This window comes from Charadrius vociferus, unplaced genomic scaffold, assembly GCF_000708025.1.
Source record: "Charadrius vociferus isolate BGI_N301 unplaced genomic scaffold, ASM70802v2 scaffold213, whole genome shotgun sequence".
In the NCBI taxonomy this organism is placed as follows: Eukaryota; Metazoa; Chordata; class Aves; order Charadriiformes; family Charadriidae; genus Charadrius; species Charadrius vociferus.
This window is the reverse complement of record NW_009647828.1, coordinates 4,261,866-4,288,356: the sequence shown is the minus strand read 5'-3', so window position 1 is coordinate 4,288,356 and position 26,491 is coordinate 4,261,866. Positions and strand designations below refer to the sequence as shown.

The following is a 26,491-nucleotide window of genomic DNA, read 5'->3' as shown; positions in this document are numbered from 1 at the left end:
ACACTGGAGGCGTGGGAACAAGGTCTACTTTGCAGTTGGTACTGTGCAGGTTAACTGTGGGAACAGCTGTTTGTAACAATTTAAAAAAATATTTTTTCTGGAAGCTTAAGAACTTTGCAATTCACAAAAGCAGCAACAGTGATGATCTGGCTTGAGTCTCCTTTAGCTTGTTTGCCAGGTACCAGCATCTGTGGCTTAACCTATTGATAAAGGGGACTGGAACTGAGATGCCCCCTTGCTAATGGTACATATCTCAGATGGTTTCTCAAGAAACTTGGACTGTGGCTGATAGAATAGCACACGCCAAATGAACGATTATTTCTTTGAAACATGACTGCTCCACCTTGGTTACCAATAAAGACAGACACACAAATTTCTGGGGAAAGAACAGACTGCTTCTGCAAGGGGGAAGAAGCAGCAGGATTACTTCTGGGGAAAAGGCCAAGGTGTGGTAAAGAGGCAGGTGGTGCTGGGCAAGCTCCTCTCAGAGCTGCCGGACTTTCAAGGCTGGGAGAACATGGTCCTTGCTTTGTTGACATAAACCCTGGAACAGGAGGAGGCAGAGAAATACACAGCAATATTTTTCCACAAGATTAAAGAACTACAAAGCTGACCTATTTCAAAGTCCATCTGACTTCCTCAGTTAAAGACAAACCCACTCTGTGCAAGAGAGAAGCAAGAGAGAAAAAAGCCGCCTTGTTTCTTTTAAGCAATGAACAGCTCTGAGATAAGCACTACAGAAATAGTTAGACATAACTTGTTAGTTCCACAGTGCCCACATCCCACCTCTAAAGCTACCTTGTGAGACAGGTCTTATCTCTTACTATTATTTTCCTGTAACGAATGTCATGCCCTTTGCAGTCACAGCTCTTTTAGTACACAAAAGCTACTACCCTGTAAACCCATAGCGTCTCCAGGCTCTCTCTGAAGCATTTATACAGCACCCATCCTCTGACTGCACACCCACATTGTCAAAAATCTTTGTACCAGAATTTTAATGCTAATGGCACAGATATCTCCATTAGGGATTTGTGTCCCATTGCCTTGATCTCCATTCCCCTCTTCTTTCTCCCACAACCATTCCCCTCTTCTTCCTCCCACAAACGCACAAGAAGTCAACACAATCTGTCTTGCTTCACAGAGCAAAACTCCTAACAAAGTTTTATTTCTTGTACTTCTCTGGCTGAAAACAGACTGTGAACAGGCCAGCATATAGTTTATACAAATTAAGAATGGACTCTCTGCTATCGCAAACTGCCAGCAAAGATAAGCCATCAAGACCACATTTGCAAATAGGAAGTCTAAGGCACACAATTTTGATTTGTATCAGAAGAATACAACCACGCTCTATTTATCTTGCCACTTGCACAAAGAAATTTCTCTCCAAATTCTTCAGTCAGAATAAGAATTCCCATTTTTTCACAGATACAAATAAGCTACTCACATATCTGGAAGACTACTGTTTAATTCACTTAACGCTGCAAAACATAGCTAAGACTGTTCTTGCAGTTCTATGAAACTCAATTTCTTTTGAGCTGTCAAACATGACCAACAGCTTATCCTGGGAATAAGAGTAAATTCACTTGCAACACAGACTTCTGTTCTCGTACTTCATTTTCTTCAAAAGAATTTGAACTGTGACCTATGCACTTGCCTACCTAAATTCCTGCCATCTTGTCATTGGGGTATCTCTGATTAGTAGGAGCCTAATTAATGTATCTCAATGTACACTGTTAATTTGAATATTTAAAAGATCTCCTTGAATCTTTTAATACGCATGCATACAAATTTATTTTCACATAGGTCAATGAGATTTTTTTGGTGCCAATGGGAGCAAGAACTTGCCACTGCTATCAGCTAGCTCTGCCTCTAGTAAAGACAAAACAGCTTTACAGGATATTTGCTTAATAGTGCTGGCACAAATTTAGGGCTGCATGACCAATCTCTTGGCCAAATTAGAAAATTAGGTGAGATATGTTCCTAGGAGCTTCTTAAAACTACAAAAAAAAAATGTACTGCCTGTTGTTTTGCCCAATTTAACACATAACAGACAAATAAACCTCCAGGATCCAAGAATAATATCTATACGCACATGGGAAGTTTTCTGAAGCAGGAAGTTTTTCTTTCAGGGAGAGCCTCTTTAAGGCTTATACCAAGTAAACAAAATAAAATCTCTTGTTCTAATTGCTGCGAATATTGAACTTAAGATGTTCCCAACAAAATGCTACACAACTGCTGATTAAGACTAACAAAGCTCTTAAGTGAAGATCTGCATAAGCTTTAGTGAACAGTGATCTCAGTAAAGACTGCAGAATGTCACAACCATCAGTACTGTTAAGAAAGGTTGTTAATTAACAAGTCTAGCAACATATTAATACAGGGATTTAATTACTTTTCTGGTCAGTTTCTCAAGCACTAAAGATTTTTCAGATAATGGATTCAAGGCAATTACTTAATGCTGATGGGGAAAGAAAATACTTGGAAGGGTTTGTGATTTTTTCTAACTTTGACATATCCTTTCAGTGTTACTGAATTTGAATCCCCTTTTACTGCCACACCTGAGATGACATTTTTCTTCTTTTGTTTCTATTTATACCAAATGATTACCACCTGAGAAGCTACAACAACGGTTATAATCATTTCAATACTTACTCCACTGAGGTAGGTATTAATGCCTCCTCAAATAAGTGAAGAGAAACAGGAACTGCCTCTCCACGATTTGGCAAAAGCAATCAATTTCTCAGAGTTTATAACAGTAAAACTAACTTCAGCTGGGCTCTTTAATTAAATTATGGTATTTGGTAACACATACGGACACTTCCACATGCTAGAAGTTCCAGCAAGATTAGGCACTAAAGTAAGATCAGAAGCAAAATGAAAGAAGAGGTACAAAAAGTTACTCCTGACTTCAGGTACATTAAATGCCAGAGGTGAAAAACACCCTTCCTGATCTTAACTGGCTGTATGTTATCAGACATTAAAAAGATTATGAATTCTTCAGAAATCTGCATTATGCATTATGTATGAATTCTTCAGAAATCTGCATTATGATAGTTGGCACTGACTCAAAATTTAACTCCAGGCAGTTTACATTCCAGTCCTAGAGGAGCAATGCTTAATTTTCACTTTCTCTAACTAAGAGTAACACTGCTGGTTAAGAGCATTATTGCTACAGACAGAAGGAGGAAGATAACAGAATTAGAATCATAGAACGATTTAGGTTAGAAAAGACCATCAAGATCATCAAGTCCAACTGTAAACCTAACATTGCCAATTATTTGCTTCACTTTAAACAGTACAACATGATCCAAAATAGTGTTCTTTGCCACACAGCCCAGTAATGAAAAAGCCTGTATAAAAGAATCTGAATTAGAAATGCCGTAGAACAAATGCAGGTGATCTGTGCCAGCTACAAGAAGTCTTGCTGTGATACAAACTTTAATTGCATTAAAGAATGATTAATGTTTATTTCCTGGAGCACCGCACCTCCATATTATTGTACAGACACTAACTCAGCTTTTGTAACACCTATGCTGAGGTCACTGATAAGAGTCAACTATTTTAGCAGGACTTGTCTCCAATGCCATATTACTCCCACATACAAAAAATTTTACCTGTATCCACACACTCATGATCTGTCAGTTTAAAGGAGAACTTGACACTGAGCTGAACAGCCTGGCACTGCTGTATTAGGAGCAGTCAAATTTGGAACTGCCTACGCTCAAGTTTGTAATGAAGTGGAGGGACAGCTACCCTGTGATGCCATTTGAGTCAGCCCACGTGCTTCAGGAATTTCACAGCACCGGAGACTTCTGTATGATACTTTGGGCACAGATCATTCAAGTTATGATAGCTCCAAAGATAATCTCACAGTACTAAACCAGAAAACATTTGTGTATAGGACACAGCCAGTGAGATAACCAGTTACAACCAGAATTTGTAAACTTCAGACATTCAGTGATGACCGTGCCAATAAGCCAGTTACAACCAGAATTTGTAAACTTCTAAATAAACTGTAAACTTTTAAATAAATTTAAAAAACCAACAATTCCTGCAGTAACCTATGAATACAAACCTTGAGATCCCTGTGCATTAATCCTTTGCTATGCAGAAAGTCAACCGCTTCAGCTATCTGCAGAAATATCTGCAGACACTCTGTCCTTTCCCTCTCCTCTATCATGCATCTTCTGCTCATCCAGTCTTTAAGATTCTCTTTCCGGCAGAGTTGCATTTGGATGTAAAGATACACCTTTGGGGAGGTGGGCTTGACTTTTTCTGCAATATTTTTAGAAAGGTCCAGGCTTAAACTTGTTGGCCTTGGAGGAGAAACAGAGAGGGGACTTCCTGAAGCAGGTTTCTTGTTATCAGATTCCTTTGTACTTTTCGCCTTATCCTCAGGAAGGCTCTCATCACGCGAAACATCAACTTTATCTTCCTTACTAGAAGCATTTCCACAACCAGAATCCTCAAACACAATAGAAGAGGAGGTCCCTTCCCTCAGATGTACAACAGCAACAGGTGAAGAACAAATTTCCAAGGAGTGACCCAGCTTGTTATTGTTGATAGTACTGTCTTCTACATCACAGCCAGTAAGGACACTGTCCTGAAGGTTTAATAGTGGATCTTCTGACTGGTGTAAGTCTCTGTTGTCTGTGGCAGAAAATTCCAGAGGAGAAAACTGGCTTCCAGATGAATCGGACTGACCACAGGGTATTCCCACAGACCTTATCCTCTCTGATGAAGTGACTTCAATGTGCTCCTTTGTAGAGAATGGCTCTGTTCTGATCTTAAATGATGGGACGTCCATTGGACTGGGAGAACTGAGTGGCCAATCAGTGCTAGAAGAACAAAATTGGGAAATTAATACCACAGAACTTCATTCCACTAGAAATGCATTTTCAGAAGCCCGGGTTTTAACAACTGCTGTCTCTGAGAAGTGTCATATCATAACGGTAAATGACTACCCAAGTGTGGGAATCACTAACAACCAGGATTTAGCATCCGTGTTTTGTTTTTTTTTAATGAGGATAATGTTCTCTCATTGAGACAAGAGTGCTGATAAAGGAAAAATTACCAAGCTCTACTGCCTGGATTTCCAATGTGCAATCAGGCTCATCTTCAGCTTGAAAAAGTTCAGTCCTTTAGAACACGCATTGCAATGACTATTTAAAGTGCCTTGGAAGAATTACAGCTGTGAAAACGTTCATTTGATGCCTGAAATATAAAGGTCGCTATATTCTAAAAATTGTTAGGCATGTTAAGATGTTATTATGAGACCACTCAATAGTCTTGTATTAGGCCTCATTCTTTAAATAACATACACCCACTTTTTCCTTTCTCTTAACATCCTCTTACTCCTTTATCTAATTTTCCATTTTTAACCTACTTCTACTGAACTCTAGAAATCATCACTCTGATTATCCCTCATATATTGGTGCTGAAATAAATTCTTGAAGCAGTGGAGTACTGAATCAGTTCCACGTAAACCAAGACAACAAAGAGGAGGAAAGCAGTGGAAAGGAACAAAGAGGACAGAGATGCCAAAGTTCAAAATTGAATCCCAGTAGCAATGTTCCAACCACCCAAAGATTCAATTACAGAAGTTAAATTAAGAACCACAAGATGATCCCTAAGCTGAAAGGAGGACCTTAACACAACAGAGAACCCCAAAATTGAGAGATGGTGCGCACAACTGTGATATATTTGTACCTTGTTCAATTGAAAAGTTGACAGGCTAAGTTAATAACCATCTCTTTCCTACACAGACTCTCCATCTCCTGGATCATCTATCAGGTCTCCATTTCTGTTGATGTACAATTTCAAATTCAATTGTTAAACTCACAAGTTACCTTTCATCTTTTAACCACTGTTCATCCATCTTTTCCTGCCATCTCTCAGGTGGAGCTTCCAGCCACGCGTTGAAATACCGAACAATACCCGGATGCTCAAGTTTAGCTAATGCCTTGACTTCCCGCATCACCTTTTCACGAGCCAGCTCCCTACAATTTGGGGTGAGAACAACAGAGACATGGTCACATAAAGCAACAGCACAGTAGAGAAATTTCTGCAAAGGATTTTAATCAAAGCTAGCCCAGTATAAACCAGGCCAGTTGTACTCTCTTCACACCAAAAGACAGATGTATCTTAAATTCCCCAGAGTAACTCCTTTAGGTTAGAAGTGTGGAGGAGCAGTATGTGCTCATAACAGCTAAGTATTTAGTCATCCCTTTTCAAATAATTACAGCCAGCAAAACTGGGAAGAAAAGGTTCACCTTGTTCTCAACTGTTTACAGGGACAGAAAAGAGACCACTAAACAGCAATATTCTACAGGGATGTAGAAGACACTGACACAAAAGATGACAGTAATACTTTATTATTTCTTTTTTAGTTGGCATAATATAAGGAGACTGCGTAAAGACTATCTCCGTTCTATGGACAGGAAAGCAGGTAGACTGCTATCTTATCAAAGTAAATACTCTCTCTTCATAAGACTGTAACTGGACCAAGTTAAGTCAGGTGGTTTTATTTAATGGGTTAGAATATTGTCGGAAAAGAAGAATTTAGGCTACCTTCTGAACAAAACCTTTAATCTTAAATAGTCACGCTTATTTAACACATTCAAAAAAAATAGTAATTCTAGATTTCATAGCTTTACCCCCTCCCTCTACTGGCCTGCCTGTTGCTGTTCTAACTTGAGATTTCCAGAAGCAGTGTCTCCCATCTCCCACTAAAAGGAACTGCTGCAAGCTCTGTGTAGGGTAATTCAGCAGCAAGGCTTGACCACCTATGACTGAAAGAAAAGGTAGGGGTTGTGGGACCAGAAAATGAAACAAATGGAGTCAGAAAAGCTGGTGAGGGAGAGAAAAAAGAAGAGGTGGAGTAGGGAAGGTAAGGAGAGGAAGGAGAGAAGCAAATTAACAGTGCTACAAGTAACTGGTCCTGTTATCAAAGGCTCTATTCATCAAGGAAATCAAAGGAGTTTCCATGTAGCCGCAGCATCTTCACAAGGGTCCTGCTATGCAAGTATTTTAGCCAAGCAGGTCACCCTTCCGCTGTGATTACATATGCCAATTCTCAATGCCAAAACTAAGTCAGCCCCCCCATTAAAAAGTATGTCATTCATCCTAATGTAGTATCTGGGAAATCAGTTCAGGAACAGATGGTTCAGTGTAGGATGGGATCCCACCATTCATTCATTACTTCTACATCTCAATAAACTCATTCATTACCTGTTAGGTAAACGGATCCTTTTGATAGCATAGTTGCAGTCGTCCACTTTATTTCTGGCTTCAAAAACTACTCCAAAACCTCCACGACCCAGACACTGAATTGGTTCAAAATCTGTCAGGTATCTTGGAGGAGAAAGGTGTGAGGAAGGGACAGAAGAATGGAGGGAGGATAGAGGAGAACAATGTATTAATATAGAGAGAAAAATGCAGTCATTTCTGACTAAGTTAAATATTTCTCTGCAGGCAAAACATGTTGAATCACTTGACACATTTCTTATCTTTTCTCCCTGCTCACCCACTGAGGCAATCAGATGGTTACCTATTTATAAAATGGACAGTTGCCGATTATGCGTTTATTCGGCGTCTATCACAACCCAGCAAGATCCATTATGCATGCACATGACAAACTGAAGAAGTTTTTCAGAATATCAGGTTGCATGCTTACTGGATCATAAGTATGTAGCTAAGTTTTCATGCCTGAATTCGGTGGTGACAGCCAAGTATTTTCTAAATCATAATTTGCCTTTAGCCCCACCTAAAATAACTATTTCTGCAACTAGTCTTTCTAAGCATCCCTTCTGAAACATCACTGTTCTTAATTCTTACTACCTTTCTTATTTTTCCTCATTTTAAATCCTCCCATTCTTACTTTCAGCAAGTTACAAATGTAGAGGAAACGGTCACATTTTCTCCACAGTATCATGACATGCCCCTATACACCCTTCTGTCGTAACCAACTCCTTCATAACAGCAACAAAGGTTTGTTCCAAATATGGTCTGGTTATTCTGCAGAATATATAAAACATCATCTATTTCCATCTACAATTGCCTTTCTCTGCTTTAATCCATAAGCACAGAAACAGAGGGAGTAAACACTGATTAAGGCCTTCAAGAATCAATCTTTCATTTCACACATCAGGAGGAAATACGAGCACAACATTCCTAATCACAGGTATCCTGTAGACTCTCCGGGATTGCCTGGACTAATCATAACTGCAATCTCACATTGGTAATGGGGTGACAGGCTTCTTTGTGCCAGTTGCCCATTATCCCGCAAAGTCAGAGGACTAGGATTAAGGTAGGTAAGAACAAGTGAACACCTACTATTTCCTCCAGATAGCATTAGTTGTCACACTGACTAAAAAACTGTACGTGTTGTGTAGAACTGAGCTCACCTTGACACGTATCCAGAGTTCTTGACATCAGTCCAGCTGCTGTCTTTAACATCTCCACAAGTGGGCTCATATTTACTATCAGTCTGACACTGTGTTTCCGATTCCTTCCGCAGCTAACAAGGGTTACCAAAACAAAACAACAAAAAACAAACAAACAAATTTGACTCCTTAAGTACCTCAGATCAGTTTGTACCCCTAGATATGGCATTAAATAATTTCAGTGTAAATATCTCCAAAGACCTCAGATATGGTCAAAGCAGTCTAATCTGCTTGTTGAAGCAGTTAAGCAAGTTGTATATGGCAGCTGACAGTCTTCACAGATAGATTAAACAATAAATTTAGGCTTCTCATTTTGTTATCTCATTAGTTATTAACTTATAAATACCACTCATTGCAGACTCAAAAAAGAAAGAAAAGGCTAGAATAATACCTTCTGTATTTAGGATTCAGAAAAAAATACTTACTCTGCTGTAAGGATGGGGATGGAAAAGTTTGCGTACGATAAAAGTTGTGGCCACAATGCAAAATATAATAGTGCCAACAATTTCCTTCCACCAGTGAAGCAGAAGAACAGGATCTTTTTTGCGAATGTTCTTGTAATTCGTCTCATCAAAAAATCTAACAGTGATCTGAGTGCTACGTTTATTTCTCTCTCTCTTGTAGTAGGGTAAGTAATAACCATTATCTGTGTAGAAAAGACAAAGAGGGCATGTAGATAACTACAAAACAATTTTGCCTTCTCATTAATAGGTTTCCTCAACAGACACAGGGTATTTTTGTTTGCATGCCCCATGAATTTACTTATGTGCCATTTAAAAATCGGTTAATCAAGGTTGTGGACTCCACAGCAACTAGGTCTCCCATCAAAGTTCACCACTTCAGAAGGCCTGACCGCTGACAGCTTTAAACCAGAATATCTTCCATATGGAAAACTTTATACCGCCAGGCTGTCTCTAGCACCGTTAGCAAATTCTGAAAAAAATAATTCATAGGCTTTTTCCACTCAGATCAACTATCAGTGGCAGTACACTCAATACCTCTACAGTAGCAATTTCTGGCACTCTGAAGTGCTTTGTGTGGCACTAACTGTACATACACCACAACTCAAAAATCCTAGTTTGGGCAATAATTTTCTAGCTCATGAAATGTTAAAAAAACCACACATGTATTTAACATCAAACAAATAGCCCTTTATTGAATTTCACAGATAATAAATGGGTAAATCTGGCTATTTTAAGTATTTGAAAATTTGGAACTTCCACCTACCATATGGATACTGCAGAACTGAAAGTGCTCCATTACTGTACTCTTCATGAGAATACTTGTCATTGCTGAGACACTTATCAAACTCATCAGACCCCACCAACACTGGAGTCCTGGAAGGAGAATCTAAACATAGGAAAGACATGATTTTCTGAGCTGACTGTTGTAAAGATTCTGTTCTTTTATTAATTTAATGAGAACTCCAATTGCATAATTTTAGAAAATGTCTTTTGGTCCAGACCATGAGAACCAAAATAAATGCAAGGAAGCATTAAAAAGAGTATTTTAAGTTAACAGTTACTTAGCACCTCTCCCCCTTGCCAAAATACTAGTTTTGGACATGTCAATTCACTCATAGTTACACCACCGCAAAAAAACTTCTCCGTCTTTTTGTTGCAAAATTTGATTTAGAAGACCCAACATTTCATTATTAAAAAAGACCCTGTCAAATTCATACTAAAGGAAAGCAGACATCAAACATTTAATTAGAAAAAAATAAACGATTTATAAAGCACAGAGATAGGTCCTGAACTGATTTACAGCTAGAAACATTAGACTAGTTTGAAACGTACTGGAAATCAGAAAGATGTCCTGTCTTTTCAGAGCTAAGACAGTAAATGAAACTCTGAATTGTTACTTACGGATTAAAGGTTTCCATTTGATTTTGGGAAGAGGAATAATTGCATTATCATTCCTGGATTCCAGAGCCTTTGGGTTGGTTGGAAATTTCTCAGAAATTCTGACTGATGACTGAAGATACAACTGGCCCCTGTACATACCTAAGTAATAAACCCGACAGCATATTAGTCTTAAGATTGAGTTCTCTTCACCCCCAGAATAAAACTGCCCAGTTGAAATATGTGGTTAAAAACATTTTTGAAAATACTTCTTTATGTTCTGAGAATCTGAGATACTGACTGATTGCTAGGTTGGATGAATTCACGCAATATGTTCCGTCTGTTCTAGAAAGCAAGAGATCAGGTCATCTCATTTTCACCATTGGAGAGCTGTTGCTACAGAAAAATGTCAGCAATTTTTAAGAGCTATAAAGCAGCTTGGGCTTTGCACAGGTAAGACTTCTTTCAAACATCCTACCCTTGTTAATGCTGGTACAGGTTACTCCTCAACAGCTATTACCAGGAAGGCTGGAACAATCTGGCTTCTTCCTAAGTGTTCCTTTAACTGTGTAAGCACTAACAGGAAAGCTACACTGTGTAAAAACTTATAGAAAAAGGCTAAGACAAACAAAGTCTTCGAAAACCAAAGCATGTTTACCTCCCAGAGACAGACAGACAGCTGAGAGGAAGAAGGACCTGGGGCCACACCATTTCAAATTGTCACAAACTACATCAAATGAATTCTGACAGCTGGACAAAATCTTCGTCACAAAACCTTACCATGAAGACATTTCAGTTAAGTTACTGTAATCAGTGTAGAGGAAAAAGTGAATGTGACAAATTAGCAGGCTGGATGGAGATACTGCTTTTTGCTTACCAAGCAATGAGACTGCCTTGTTAGCTATAAATCTATCTTTGAAAGTTTCAAGACCTTCAATCATCTCCAATGTACTGAAATAACAAAGCAGTGAACATCTCAGAATCACAATAGAAAAGATTTATGGTTTTGAACTGTTTTGGTTTTGAAAAATGACCAAAGAAAAAATTTTCCATCTTTTGCCTATCACTGGCTAGGCTAAACAGTCATAGATATTAACTCTGCTGCAGCCAAAGGTACACTGTACCTTCTGTAATTGTCATAATTTCTAAGATGGGTACACAGAACTCTGACTTTGAAGGGCAACAGTAAAGATGATCTGAGCAGGCTAGGAAGAGATGAGAACACATCTCTACCTTTTGATAGTCTTTCAGGGATAAATATGTTAGTGAAGCCTCAATTTTGGGGCTTTATAAAGCAATGTGGGTTAAATTTAACAGCCTTGATTATGCAGAATATCAGACTGGATGTGTTACAGGTCCTCTTAACTGTAAACTACCAGTACAGAAAGATCTGCTTTACTACAACCTCAGAGAAAAGAGTAACGTTTACTACAGAAAATGCTGCAGTCGGTGTCTCACCCAGGTAGACGCTGGATTCTGTGGCTCCTCTGGCAGCTTCCACAAGATCTTCTTCATCTTCCAATACTTCATTGTTTGCAGTGTAACTTGTGTCATCAAACAGACTGATTGGAATTACTTTGCCATCCTTAACCAGCCACGCAGAAGCAATTGGAGTGCAAAACTGGAGAAGAGAGAGGTAACTGGAAAGTTAATGTTGTAATAACTAAATGTTATATAAGAATAATGCTAAACAATGTGCTTAAATTCCTTGTTTTAGTTTTTGTCACAGATGTAGCAGCTCAAAGTCAGAACTTCAATTAAAAAATTACAAGCAGATGTGTGCTTCTTTACAAAGACAGCACCTGAAACCCAAGACAAAAGACATCTATGATGCTGCAAAACTTCTACTTTTGTAACATTTAATATTCTGTCATTTCCCCTACCTGGTATTCCCATTCCAGATGTCCTCCTCGTTTGTTAAAAGCCATCACCTTCCAGTCAGCTACTGAGACCTTTATCACTGTATCTTTCATCATAGCTTCCTGCTCATCCACATCTGAAATAATTTTTGTTTCTTCTTTGTTCATATTTGATTTAAAATTGCTCTCAATATATCCCGCTCTAGTTTCAATATCTGGAACATAGCGCAGCTCAAAGTGACCAACGCTGAAATTCCACCTTTAAGAGAAAGAGCAAAACTTTGTAGAAACAACTTATATATTCCAAGGAAATCCCAAATCCTCCATACAGAAGATTCTTAAATGGAATTACCTACATTTGGCCCGTATTTTCCCAGTAAACTCTCAGATTGTCAGATGAACACAACTGTACCAGGAGGGGGAGCGCTAATCCAGAATACAAACCAAACCAGCTGAGAAATCTCATCCAACATGATGGGCAAGTTGATAAAACAGCTGGTGAAGTAGGGCTAATGGCATTAAAGGCTTAGTATATGGAGAGGGCAACTAAAATCATCAAGTAGTACAGCTGGGTCTCTTTAGGTACAAAAATGTTTCATAGATGATGAAAGCAACAAGTACAACGCATTTAGGAAGCGGCACTCTATACAAGACATATTTCTCTTCATTAGTAAAGAGGAATTTAATTTGCAACATCAGGTTTTTCAAGCGGGGAGAGGGACAATGCTATTTTTTTGTTTAAATCCCCCACACAAGCTAATGTAGAATCTCTTTGACAAGTACTTCATGAAACCAGCACTGCTCATGTCCCACAGGTTATCAGTAAAAAAAGACAACAGACCTGCTTGCAGTGAAAAACTCTTTAATTTTTGTAAAGCAACAAATTAGGGCAGAAACTGAAAATTATTTTCAGAAAGAGAAAGAATAATTCTTCTCTTATTTCCATGATACAGCCCAATGCTGTAAGGAAGATACAGAGCAGAAAGGATGCCATGTTTGTGTCTTGAACAGCAAGGAAGGGGGAATATATTTCTTGTACCCAAAGTTTCTGAGGGCCAGTCTGGAATCAACCAGGAGCCAAAACTGTCTCCTTAAAGAATTTACACCCCTATGGTAAAAGTTTGGTGTATTTTATAAATTCAGTTGATTTATTAAAAGCTTTTCTTTCTCTGGATTAAAAATACAGAGCTATCTTGTAAACTCCGTAGCAACAATACTGTGCCATCAGGAAAACACCTCTGTTTCTGACAACAAAGACAGGAGGATTCAGGTGCACAAGATGGTCATGCTATGCTTTTGAAAGATGTACAAAGGAAAAAGCATGTTCTTATGACACAGCTCTCCCTGCCAATACCAGTCTCCAAGAACCACAGAATCCAAGGTTTCTTTTTAAAGTCTTCTGACCTTTAAAGTCTTCTGATTAGCATCTATTCGAGTTCTAGTTAGGTTCTCTCTGATACACTACAGATGCATAAACTGTCAATCCTGCTGCAAACAGAAGAGGGAGCAGAGGAAGAGGGAATGACTAGTTCTCCACTAAACTGTTGGGCAGTTACTGTATCTGTGTATGGCAACCAGTCTTTTGAACCTGCGCTTTATGAAGTGTTTTGTTTGGTTCGTTGGGGTTTTTTTGTTTGTTCGGTTTTTTTGTGGAATGCATGTCTGTACTTTTACAGAAATCTTGATGTATTAAAACACCAACATGACAGCATTAGCAAAGTCCCACACTGACCCAGTTTCTACAGCTTGTTAAAAAAAAAGATCACCTTGTTATGAAACGAACAAAGTAGATTTAAGAGTGGGGCTTTTAAAAAAATAAGACTGAAGACAATATAAAATCAACTTAAAATGAAAGCTAAGATATCAAGGTCAAAAAAAAAACCAAAAAAACAGTGACAGTTACCATGAGTAGGTAAAGAACTTAAAAGTAACTCAGTAAGTCATAAGATGACTTTTAAATTGTCTCCTTTTGTACAAAAACCAACAGTTGGAATAAACATTAATGACACTTGCCTTGTACAGTAGAGCAGTGACAAACTCTTTCAAGGTATGGAAGGACAAGAAAAGTAATTTTCATTTGGTTTAGACAGAATAAATACGTTTAAATCTTTTCTGTCTAATCATCTATAAAACTGAAGTTCAAGACATTTTTCAAAAGCAGTGAAGGGCAAAGGGGTTAGATCCTAGCCAACAGTCTGGTTAACAATCTCAACTCCCTCATGCAATTCTTAGTCTAATGAGCGTAAGAAGAAGGTAAAATCCTCAAAATATTATGTATTAAGAACTTATCTCTATCAGATTGTTTCTGAACAATTGTTACACTTACTTTTCATTGCCACTGCGTGGTCCAACAGCACGGACTGTTTTCTGGGTTCGGTGTAATAGGAGTGTCTCTTCCTGTTCTGTTTCATCGTCATCCCACCGGCGACAGCCCATAGCTGAGCAGATGTACTTCACCTAATGGACAAAGCAAGAGAATCACACATGCTTCAAAGTTTTGAAGAGCTTCAAGACAAACAAATGTAATCAACAGCAATATTCAAAGCTAACAATCATTACAACACATTTTTGGCTCGCAGGAGATTTGGAGTTCTGTGATTTTAGATGCTCGACTTGAGGGATGTTGAAAAGCCTGGTTTAAGAGATAATGGCTTTTCAGAAATAGAATTTTCAACAGATTATAGTAAGTCTACAGTCTGAGCTACTTTGACTACCTTTTGACTATATTTTGCACATATTTCTACCTCTAACAGAAAGAAATCTTAGTGCTCTCTTTTCCCACTATTTGTGGTCATCAAAAGAACATTACTACAAGATCCACAGCATAATTCTGCTTTCATGCCATATTTGTCTCAGCATAACTCTATTAGCTTCAAATTAAGTACTATTGATCTATATAAAATAGCTCAGAGCCTTCCCACTTTGCCTCGTCAGCTATTAAAGGGGAAAGAAGACCTTATTTAACTCTCACAATCACACAGACTTTGCCAACAGTCCCAATCTCAAACAGAATTTGGATTATATGGGCAATTGTATTTTGAAAAGGGAGTTGAACACACTTTCAGGAAGTCTGAATTGACATCATACTGCCAAAGACAACAGACTGCCCAAACTCTTAATGAGGAAGAGTCAGGCACTATTTCCTATATGAGGCACTTTTGCTACTGTGAGCATAAACCAGAAATCAAAGCAGAAACTGAAATTTCCACTTCCTGAACACTGGGGGAGGAGCAGTCAGTTGGTGCACAACGCACTCTGCTATCAATGAAGAAATCAAAATGATCTCATGAACTTTTGTTTTGGGTCTATGCTCTTCATTACTGGTGATCACTCTACACCATGCCATAGAAGTGTTCTACATTAAAATGTATGGTCAGAATGAAAAAACAATTTTGCAGAAAAAAAAAACATTGGAAGTTTAAAATTTTTAAACTGAAACTATTTTTTTAAACTTGTTTTAAAATACACCAAGGTTTCTGATTTAGCAAATGTCTGTTCTTCACTAGACAACCTATCTACAGCCATTTTAATGACATCTGACATTAAAGAGGGGAAGAGGGATGTCAATTTTAGGACTTTGAATAATGCAATTAATTCCTGTGATTTTTATTAACCTTTTTTCTTCTGTGCTTTTTCAAAATATACAACTCCTAACCAATGGATTTCAGAAGAAAAGTACCTTCTGAACTAGTCAGATAGCTAGTAGTTTTCAACTTAACTTCTGCATATGACTTTAAAATGTAAGGAGAACTTCTTCTAAGAGATAGTAAACTGACAACAATTACAAGTCTTAAACTTTTGTATATGTTGAATGTTTTCCTTGTTTTCAACAAGTTATCCCTCATTAGTTGTGAAAAATCTGAAATGAGTTGTGAAAAAAGTGTGCCACCTAAAGCCTTCTTTCATATGCAGGAAGCTGAACAGCAAAGTCTACTTCAAGCAGAGCTACGTGATAAAGCTGAACTCCTCTCCCAGCTTGGTAGAAAGGGATCATCCCTCTTTCCCCCCCCCCTCACTCACCTCTGGTCAAACCCCCCTGTGCCTTCCCTTGTGCTGGCTCTGGCAGTCCCCGACCCCTTGTTGAGCTGGCTACAGCTAACCCAGCACAAAACTAATCCAATAAAAAGTGAACAGTTTTCTGTTGGGTTAGCAAACTGAATCAGCTTAGCAAAGGGTGCGACAAGTGTTAAAGGCAGCACAGGGGATAGAGCAGGAGCTCACAGGCAGGAGGAGACTGCAGTGAGGGGCTCAGCCATACCATCTAACTGCACCAGCCGTTTGCCTTACTCCAGGTCCACTGCATATGTTGCCCAAGAAACTCAGACTCTCCTCTTTTGCGCTGTGTGGTTGTATGCTTGAGCTGCACTGCAGTTTAAGTCTCACAAGTAACCTATTTGCAAGACAGTGCCAGAAATACACATACACAAGGCAACTTTTCAGGTTCTTACCTTCCCTGAGTATGAGCTCAACCCATAAGTCGTTAATGACTTTCCTCCAACTAGGACAACATCCTCGCCAAATTTGTAAGATGACTCCAGAAGAGATTCAACTGTGAAAGGAACTGCTTCCATGCTCTCTCGATCCCGATCCCACTGGAAAAGGTCCCCATCCAAGGAAGGGATTATCATCTTATTTCCAAATACCTAAAATAGAGTTGAAGGTTAGCTATCATTTAACCATGATTTTATCAAAACACATAGATCACAAATGGAAAAAGAAACACTGTATAAGCAAGTACCGTGCATTATATTCCAGTGTCCTATTTTATGGTTTCATACCCCAGCATCTAATTTTTCAAAGTCATACAGAAGACAGAAAAGTTTCAGGCATTCAAATCAAATCTGTATTTCACCATTCTAGTTAAAAAACTAACTGTGCAACGCTTCTTCCACTTTAAGCAAAACATTTTCAAGCTCAATCAGTTGATATGTTAGTATTAATCCAAACTGTAGACAATATGATACATGGAGAAGCATTCTTCAAGAGACAGTCACTGATTAAAGTGCAAGTGTTGCAGATTATTTGTGATAGTTTCAAGACAGTGGCGTTGTAGGTTAAGTTCTACTTCATTGTTGGTTTTTTTTCCAGAGCTAGTTTACTGCTAAACATAGTATCAGTCATTCTCTCTAAATCAGAAGACTGAATTCAGTTTTAAAAGAAAAGCTGAGGCTGTATGCGAACTCATTTACAATTAACGACTACTCCAGAATACCTATCCTCCTGTAAAGCAGAGAGAGCAATTATCATTGAGATCAGAGCTCACATTTCACCTTTGCCTTTCCAGACAGTTAAACCTAACTTCTCCTCACCAGAATTTCTTACATTTAAGTATACTGTTCCTTTAAAACTTGCCTGGCTTTTTCTTAAACACATCAAAAAAAAAAAAAAAGTCTTCACCAGGACACAGCCTTTCATCCATTAAACTGAGATCTTCAAGGAGATCCTAGTTCGGAAGTATGAGTCATTGTCAATGAGTACTAAGGGACTTATTAAGAAACTCATTATCAGCATGATAGACCATAACTAATACTGTGGAGCCACAGTGGCTGTGCCCATAAAGAACAGTGAGAAACTGTAATCCACATAATCTTAGCTTTTGAGGATATGGATTAACGTGGAAGATTTTAAGACTTTTTCAGAACCTCTGTCCACTTGGGCAGTATCCTACAACATAATTACAAGAAATTCATCTACCTTACATGTTAGGATTTAAAGACTACTTGTAATACATGTATATTAGTCACTTCAGACAAAATATTCCCGCTTAGACTCCGAGGCACAGATGTATATTATGAAGCCATACAAAAGATCCAGAAGGGTTCTGGTTATTATTTCTGGAACCACTGTGAGGATCTGAAACCACATCTTCTGCATGATTAAAATTCTCTCTAACATGAGACTTTTTATTGCTCTAACTGGGTCACAGACGAGCAAACAGCATTAAGCAAAGTTGGGATTCACCTAAACAGGGAGGGAAAGACAGATCTTGTAAATGAGCGTATGTCATGAGTAATACCTCTTCTTACACTGTTTGACACACCTGATTCAAAGAGAAAATTCAGGCAAGTTACCTGACAATGCTGGTGACTGTATTTAAGATCCCTAAAGGATCCAACACTGATGCTTTCTGGCTTTGAAAAGCCTCATGATGACTGACAATTAAAAAAACCTCCTCTCAGGAGCACAATGTGTAATTGAAGAGATGATAAAAATAAACCCCTGCGAGTAGCTGCAAAGTTCTTTACAAAGCAAAATGAGCTAAGTCCTTTCCCCCCCCAGGTATGTACCTTATGGCAAAAAAGGCCAAACATCCGGGAAGAGACACTGCACAACATCTGTGATGCACAAGAAATGTCACATTACAACCTACCACTGGGGAGGAAAAATACGTGCACACAGCTCTATACATACACTTACAGAAATAAACCAACAAAAAAGAAAAAAAAATTGTGTGGGGAGGGGTCATTTGTAAAAATCATCTGATCAGTGGAAAAACAAAGCAAACAAATAAGGTTTACATAAACGTTCATATTCAAGAGCAGCCTTGTGATCCTGAGAAACAAAAGCATGCAGATTTTGGAAAATACCTTTTTAAAAACAAAAGATGCCCGTGCCGAAGTTGCAGCTGTAACCATGCTGGAGTATCTTGCTAAAACATTCAACACAGATTATAAAATGTTTTTGCAATATATTCTTTCAGAAATACATAATAATTTTGATGACAACTTTTAGCCTGCGCAGCTATTACTTTGCATTAATAAATTGTCTGTAACGTTTCTTCCTGCAGGTGGTCCACATACCTGCAACTAGTTTGGAGGCCCATGCAATATGAGATATTCCATACAGCAAAGGTTCTTTTTATTAGCAGCTTTCCAAATATACAAAAGTCAAACCATCTCCTGTATCAGGGTTTCAGCACAGAGCCCAAGCCCAGCAAGCCCAGCCATCAGCTGACTTCAAGTCAGATCCTGAAGAAATTCTACTGGCCATAAGTCAGCTAAATTAATACACCATGGTCAAACTAGACATGTGCCAGTGGCAGCGAGACAGCCCCTTGCAAGTTCAGTCTTTCAGATACGCTTGCTAGAAGCCACAACTGCTATGGCTTTGTCACGGGCTGTGCTCAAAGGGCTGCAGACCATCCCATCAAGTGTGGGAAGAGAAGAGGCAGTGGTGCAAACTGCCTTGGAATCACTGCTGAGCAAGGGAGGCTCTCGGCAGGGAACTCTGCGAGCTTGGGGAACAGCGTGACACACCTCACCTTAAGTGTTTCCCTTGTCCTGGAGCAAGAGCTTCAGGGCCTGAGTAGGACATTTTCCACTAGCAAACAACAGGCAAAACGCTGGCCATTTGTGGGAACCACACACGCAAATTCCCAACACGCATGAAACTCACTCAGCAACATGCACTTGTATACTCTCTATATATGGGTCAAATCAGGTCATGGCTTGTATACCTTCCAAAATCCTGACAGTGGGGCACTGCCTGCTCATCTGTTAAAACTTCAGTCCCCATAATCTGATGAGATGGTTTCAGTCAGCTCTGCTGATCACCTGCCTGTGCTCCCAACCTTGAGGGCACCTACGGGAGCAGCACGTCCTGAGTGACATTGGGAGAAAAAGGCTGAGGAAGAACACAACTGCTGTTGGTGAACACGCCAGGAAAGGGAGTGCAGACAGCGGAAAGAGCTATTGCACTGAAGGACAATGCCAGAGTACAAGAAGATGGGGTTAAACTGACCATGAGTAAATGCAAGATACACATTTCAGTTACTAACCATCACAAAGGTCCTATTTCACAACAGAAACAGAAGAGAGGAAAAAAAAAATCACCTCCTTTTAATATACCTATAAATGGGATTACATGACATGGTGCTGACAAGGGACTGCACCGGATTACCACAAAGATCTCCTTTTATTAAAATAGCTTTATTTAAAGGATGGGGCAGGTATGCAGATGTGCATACTTGCCGGTTCCCACATACGCACATAACAAAAGGCATTTGTGGCCACTTGTGCTGACATCTTTTAAAAGAGCAGTTTAGCCAGAGGCTTTAGAAGAACATTAATAATAACTCCTATCCGAGTTATGCAGTTTATTCTCTAGTACACGAGAAGCAGCAAAGGGACTTTCCTTGAAAGTACTAGCAACTAGCATCGGCATGCAGCTCAGGTAAAGGAATGACATCACCCTGTATCTCAAAAGCATTACCTCATCTCCTAATCCAAGGAGTGAGTCACCCAGGCAGTCAGCTGCAAATCTCTTGGCACAGAAAATGTAGGTTACCACGATGCACTTACACATTCCTCTGATCTGTCAATGTAAATAGCTATTTGTTCAGCTTCACTGGTCAGCAATATGGCACATAATTGTTAAGTGGCTTGTCTTTCAGAAGTAACACTTAAAAAAAACCCCACATTAACTATCGAGCCCTAAATGAGACGCTGCTCTTTTGCTCATTAAGAGTTTGAAGCTGAAGTTCTCCATTGGCTCGGCGCGGGGTGCCGCAGCCCTATCAGCGGCGCTGGCTGCTCAATCTCCAGGCCGACGGGTGAGGTAATGCAGTTTCTAAAAAGCCTTCACAAAAAAGCAAAAAGGCATAACGATCCGAAATGGCATACGCTACCAGGGAATTTGCTGTCTAGACTCTTTACTGGAAAGGAGGGCACTGCACGCGAGGTTCCACGGCAGGTTGATCGGTGCAGGAAGAAAGCTGCTGATTTATAGCAGAAAAAAAAAAAAAAAGAAAGAAGGAAAGGAAAGGAAAAAAAAAGTGTAAACAGAGATCAAAACAAACTGAAGTACTAAAGCTTCCACGAGCTGTTTAATAGTAAGTGTGACATCCATTTCCCATGCCTAACACTCTATCATATGAAGCAAAAATCAAGCCTGCTCACATGCAGGCGCATCTGAGACAAGTCTGGTGCCAAAACAGTCAATATTATCATTTTCAGATGGGCTGTACTTTCCAGTGACTCCAAGGAAATAACTAAGCACAGGTAAAATATTTTCCTTAGAACAGGAAGTGTTATGTCTTTATATTTTTCTAACACTTCAGCTTGTGGTTTTCAAACCTTACTCTTATGATAAACTGCGAGAGCTTCATTCCAGTTACTAATTAATTAAGACTAACCTATATGATGTTAAATGATAAGGGTACCAATTTCCCCCCCCCTCTGATTATCTCTATAATAGGATCAATGTAACAAACAGCATCAAAGCCAACATCAGGCATGTTCTTAAGAAAGCTAATTCTCAGCGAGAACTGTCTTTTAAGCTCCTTTAAAACTAATCTAGGCAACGTATTAAAAGCCATATACAGCAGTTTCACTCTAAAGAGTAGAAACAAAAGTCTGCACAAAGAAAACTGAAAGATAAAGCAATCCTACCTTCCACATTTTTGAAGAAATGCATAGGCATACAGTAGTACACATATCCCTACTATAAATGTTTACAGATTTTTCAGGTGAGAGATAGATAGTTACACATACACACTGGGCAAGGTCTTGAGATGTCCCTAGTTCATGTTGGTCTGGAACTAATTTATTGTCAGCCCTTTTTTGATACACACGCAGGGAGGTATCTCAACAGATGCATTGGTTTATAACTTCTTTCCAATGTAAGAGGCTATTTCTCCCCTTCAGCTTGGATTTCAGGATGTTGATTCACCCGTTTTCCCATCAGCTACCTGCAGAAATCCTGAAGGACAGGGTCCTACAAGGATGAAAGCATACTCTTACTAACAGGCAAACCCTAATCAAACAGGAGTATGTTGGGATGAAGGGGGCAGCCAGAGTCTAAGGAGGTATTTTTCTTCAAACTTTCTGCAAGGCCCACAACATCACTGCTTCCTTAAGAAGAGAACAAAGACCCAGAAGCTAGTACAATCTTTTGAAAAAGAGAGGCTATTAAGTTAAGCCTAAAGCTTAAAGCACTGGTAAAAGAGCAAAGTATTCTTCAGAGCATACAGTTTAACCAGCCGATGAAGAAGAAAACTGACTGCAAAGGGGAGTCCATGATTTACAGCAGCAAAATTAACTTTGGAGATTCGTTCAAGGGCAATGAGGAAGCTGAAGCAGGAAATACCAACAGACAGGTGGTTGTTTTGTCTAGAGTAAATTTCCTTCTTGTGAATGCCACTACTTCTGATCTCAGCACTATACTTGTTTACAAAGTGCATACCTGTTCCTGACTACCTCCTGCTCCTGTTAACCAGCATATGTGCCCAGACCAGGACTGTGAGAAAGGCTGCACACGGACATCTGATGAACCACAGTATGTTATGGAGAAGTTTATGGAGGCAGGATTATGGGGCCCTCCTCCTCTGAAGAGGTGAGAGCCAGCCTGTGCCAGAGCAGCAGATCAGAGAAGCCATGGAAATAGGTTTCATTTTAGCTGGGGTGTGACACACTGAAAGGGCACACCAGCTCTGTACACCACCACTAGATTAGATGTTTCTCAAACCTCAGGCTGATTTTTACCACCAGGTTGTACAGCCCGCCCAGTAACGGTTCACAGGACCTGTCAAGTGACCAAACCTAGTCCCCTGGTCCTGCCCGTATTAAGATCTTTATGACAGAAGTTTATATCTATTACGGTCTTTCTTCTCCTTCTACCATCCTTCATACTCCACAAGCTGGTAGTTTCCATTTCATTTTTCATTGGTTAGAGAATAAAAGTCAAACATAACTTTCATGGCCCTGTATTTTGCATATGATGAGCGCATGAAGTGATGCTGTAATCCTGTGCCTGGATGAGCACTAGAGAACTTGTTTGAAAACCCCCTTTTTTCCCTCTCCTCAAAGCAACACCTGCACTGTCTTTACAACAATTTTATTAAATGGCTACAGTTAGAATCACTGTCATGATTCTACACTTCAACCTTAAAATCTGCTCGGGTGTAAGCTACTGGGGTCCTGACAAAACTGTCTTTTACACAAACAGCGCAAAAAAGCAACAGATGACAGCAGCAGAGTAGCTTGAGAATTATAGTCTCCCTTCCAGCATCAGGGGCACAGGATCTTGTTCATCTTGAGTTTGCCATTAAAAGAATTAGTCCTACTCTGTCCTCTGCCCTCCCTTGAGCAGCCATGCAGGGAAACGGAAGAACCACAGTGTGTTAACAACACTGGCCCTGCTTCAAAAGACATCAGGTCCCCAATACTGTTTGCTGTGCAATCAAACAGACCCTTCTTCTGAAGACTAGCAAATTAAAATACCACTGTTACTTTAATCATAGTCAAACAAGACTTGGGGTTTTGACTACAGACATGCCAGCCTGCTTTGCTACCATGGTAACAGACTTTTAAAAACTGTTCTCCTTAATAAAAAAAAACCCACATGGTGCTTTAAGAAAGACTTTATTTTGACATTATTCCATCCCCCTCTTTACCATGGCAAGTTTTATTAATAAAAGAAAAGACTGCAACAGTCTTCTGGAACTTAAGAGCAGTCCTTTCTGAGACAAACCAGAGCTGCTGCTACTAAGCCCATCACTGAGCTCCTTAAAACTAATAGCACCTAAGGGAGAACTTTAGTGAAGAAAAGGAAGATATACCCAAACCCTTGCCTCTACAGAAATCGGCCCTATACAGAAACTCATTAGCCACCATATCAAAATTGGTACTGTTCCAGTACTGGGATGTTTGAAGATGACGTTTTAACTCCACCACCACCTCCTCCCCCACCCCCGCCACAGCTCTCTTGCAGACTACCTGGGCTCCTACAGCACCACCTTGGAGCTAAGCAAAATTCTTCTCTTCAGAGATGGAGAGCACGAGCAATAGCAGAAGCCCATGTCGCCTCAGTGGTCCAGGATTTAAGCTGATCTCTGCCACACCTTGTGTGTTTCTTCCCTTGGCCCTGCCTGGACAGGGTGTTTTTTAAGATAAGGACACAGAGTCCATATGTCTTGAGAAATTAAGTCACAGACCAACTCCTATGGGAAATTCAAAGCCCAGCACAGGAAAAGATCAGAACATGGCAAATGCACAGCCTCCTTTTTCAAGAACGCAAAGGAAGCAGACAGCATGAAACATGCAGTGACTGACACTAAGATTAATAGTTACCTGCATATGGAAGACAAAGTCCAGAAGTTCGGAAATGAGATGTCAGTGGCTCTGCTGCAAGAGGAATTATTTGCTAAACTGTCTGAAATGCTTGGCACTTAAAACAGTCACCTTCTTTTACAGGAAAAGATATCGGCTGAAAGTTCAAAAAGGCTTTAGGGCAGAATAAATCACTTGTGTTTTGGGCAGCTGTGCTCCAAATATGTACGTTATCCATTCCCTGTGCTGAAACAGGTATTTGCCTAGGCATTACTAGAGTTGATCCATTTTAATATGTGTAAACTCCAGAACTGCTTAACAGCCAATACAAAATGCGCAGTGTACCATATGTAATTAAATTACAAGCTACTATAAAGATAACTGAACAACAGCTGATGGTAAATGTCACTTCCAAGATTTGCAGCAATGCATTTTGACCATGTCTGTAAGTGTGACAGATGAAAGCTGGTGATAAACATTAGCCCAGAGTGACTCTGAGAAACTAGCCTGGCTTCGTACAAAGGAGAGCATCACTTGTGAGGACTGGGGTTGAGAGCTCTGATATCATACAAGCCACAAGATCTTGCTCTGTAGCTTCTCACATGTCTCATAACGGAAGTTGTCATCCCCCCAAACATCCTTACAGTACGAGTTAGAGGACGCATGTCAGCACTTTATCAGATCTTTATCAGTGCTACTATGTAAAGTATCAGCAAGAAAACCACCAAGCTGCAGTTATAGTAAGTCTTTTGCTTTTTTAATTGAACAAGACATTGAACTAAGATCACTGTCTTTGAAGATGTGCAGTTTCGATAAATACAAAAGACCCTTTGCCTAAGCAATAGCCCTACTTGTCACCCCAAGAAAAATCGTGATGCTGCATCATAGTAACCACCAACTCAGCTCAGGCGTCTGTCAGCAATTTACCTCCTCCACAGGTTTACCACTTCACATTAAAAAGTTTGGTTGCATTTCCGAGCACAACTTCTAGCTCGGAAGATATTTAAAATCAAGATATTAAATCCAGATTTAAAATCCAAATATTTTAAAACAATTAGTTTTTTACCAATGATTTTTTGCCCACTAAACATCATTAGAAGTTTCTTTTCAGGAGAATCATAGAATAGTTTGGGTTCGAAGGGACCCTTAAAAGTCATCTAGTTCAACCTCCCCTGCAATGACCAGGGACATCTTCAACTACATCAGGTTGCTCAGAGCCCCATCCAACATTACCATGAATGTTTCCAAGGATGGGGCATCCACCACCTCTCTAGGCGACCTGTTCAGTGTTTCACCACCCTCATTGTAAAAAATGTCTTCCTTCTATCTAGTCTGAATCTACCCTTTTTCAGTTTAAAACCATTACCCCTTGTCCTATTGCAACAGGCCCTGCTAAAAAATAAGGTATCCCTGGAGCCTTCTCTTCTCCAGGCTGAACAACCCCAACTCTGTCAACCTTTCCTCATAGGAGAGGCGCTCCAGCGCTCTGATCATTTTGTGGTGCTCCTCTGGACCTCCTCCAACAGGTCCATGTCTTTCCTGTGCTGAGGGCTCCAGAGCTGGATGCAGTATTCGAGGTGGGGTCTCATGAGAGCGGAGTAGAGGGGTAGAATCCCCTCCCTCAACCTGCTGGCCACACTTCTTTTGATGCAGCCCAGGATACAGTTGGCCTTCTGGGCTGTGAGCACACAGTGCCAGCCCACTGCCACTCCAACTTCTCATCCACTAGTGCCCCCAAGTCCTTCTCAGCAGGGCTGCTCTCAGTCCCTCAGCCTGTACTGATACCTGGGCTTACCCCGACCCACCCTGCATGTGGCCTTACTGAACCCTGTGAGGTTTACATGAGCCCACTTCTTGACCCTGACCAGGTCCCTCTGGATGGCATCCCATCCCTCAGGCGTGATGCCCTTGGTTTGGTGTCATCCGCTGGATGGCATCCCATCCCTCAGGCGTGACGCCCTCGGTTTGGTGTCATCCAAAACCTTGCTGAGGGTACACTCAAATCCCACTGTCTATGACACTGATGAATATATTGAACAGTACTGGTCCCAATATGGACCCCAGGGGACACCACTTGTAACCAATTTCCATCTGGACATTGAGCTGTTGAGCACTACACTCTGGATGCGACCCTCCAACCAATTCCCCATCCACCAAACAGTCCAACCTTCAAATCCATATCTCTCCAATTTAGAGAGAAGGATGTTGTGGGGGACAGTGTCAAAGGCCTTACATAAGTCCATAATAATTTATAATTATAAATTACAGCTTTTTATTTCACCAGGAAAGCAGCAAAGATC

At 39.9% G+C, this 26,491-nt stretch overlaps 1 protein-coding gene across 1 annotated transcript in view; it reads right to left on the bottom strand.

Moving 5' to 3' along the window:
• The window catches only part of EIF2AK3 (eukaryotic translation initiation factor 2-alpha kinase 3), a 43,865-nt gene that overhangs the window by 4,943 nt on the left and 12,431 nt on the right, over positions 1-26,491 (bottom strand). Inside the window, exons 3-13 of the mRNA XM_009882554.1 lie at positions 16,593-16,787; positions 14,471-14,601; positions 12,169-12,403; positions 11,744-11,906; positions 10,310-10,447; positions 9,672-9,794; positions 8,870-9,090; positions 8,406-8,518; positions 7,231-7,353; positions 5,850-5,999; positions 4,076-4,838 (exon numbers count right to left, since the gene is read on the bottom strand). Of these exons, the coding sequence (XP_009880856.1) occupies positions 4,076-4,838; positions 5,850-5,999; positions 7,231-7,353; positions 8,406-8,518; positions 8,870-9,090; positions 9,672-9,794; positions 10,310-10,447; positions 11,744-11,906; positions 12,169-12,403; positions 14,471-14,601; positions 16,593-16,787 (2,355 nt within the window). The remainder of the gene's footprint in view (positions 1-4,075; positions 4,839-5,849; positions 6,000-7,230; positions 7,354-8,405; positions 8,519-8,869; positions 9,091-9,671; positions 9,795-10,309; positions 10,448-11,743; positions 11,907-12,168; positions 12,404-14,470; positions 14,602-16,592; positions 16,788-26,491) is intronic.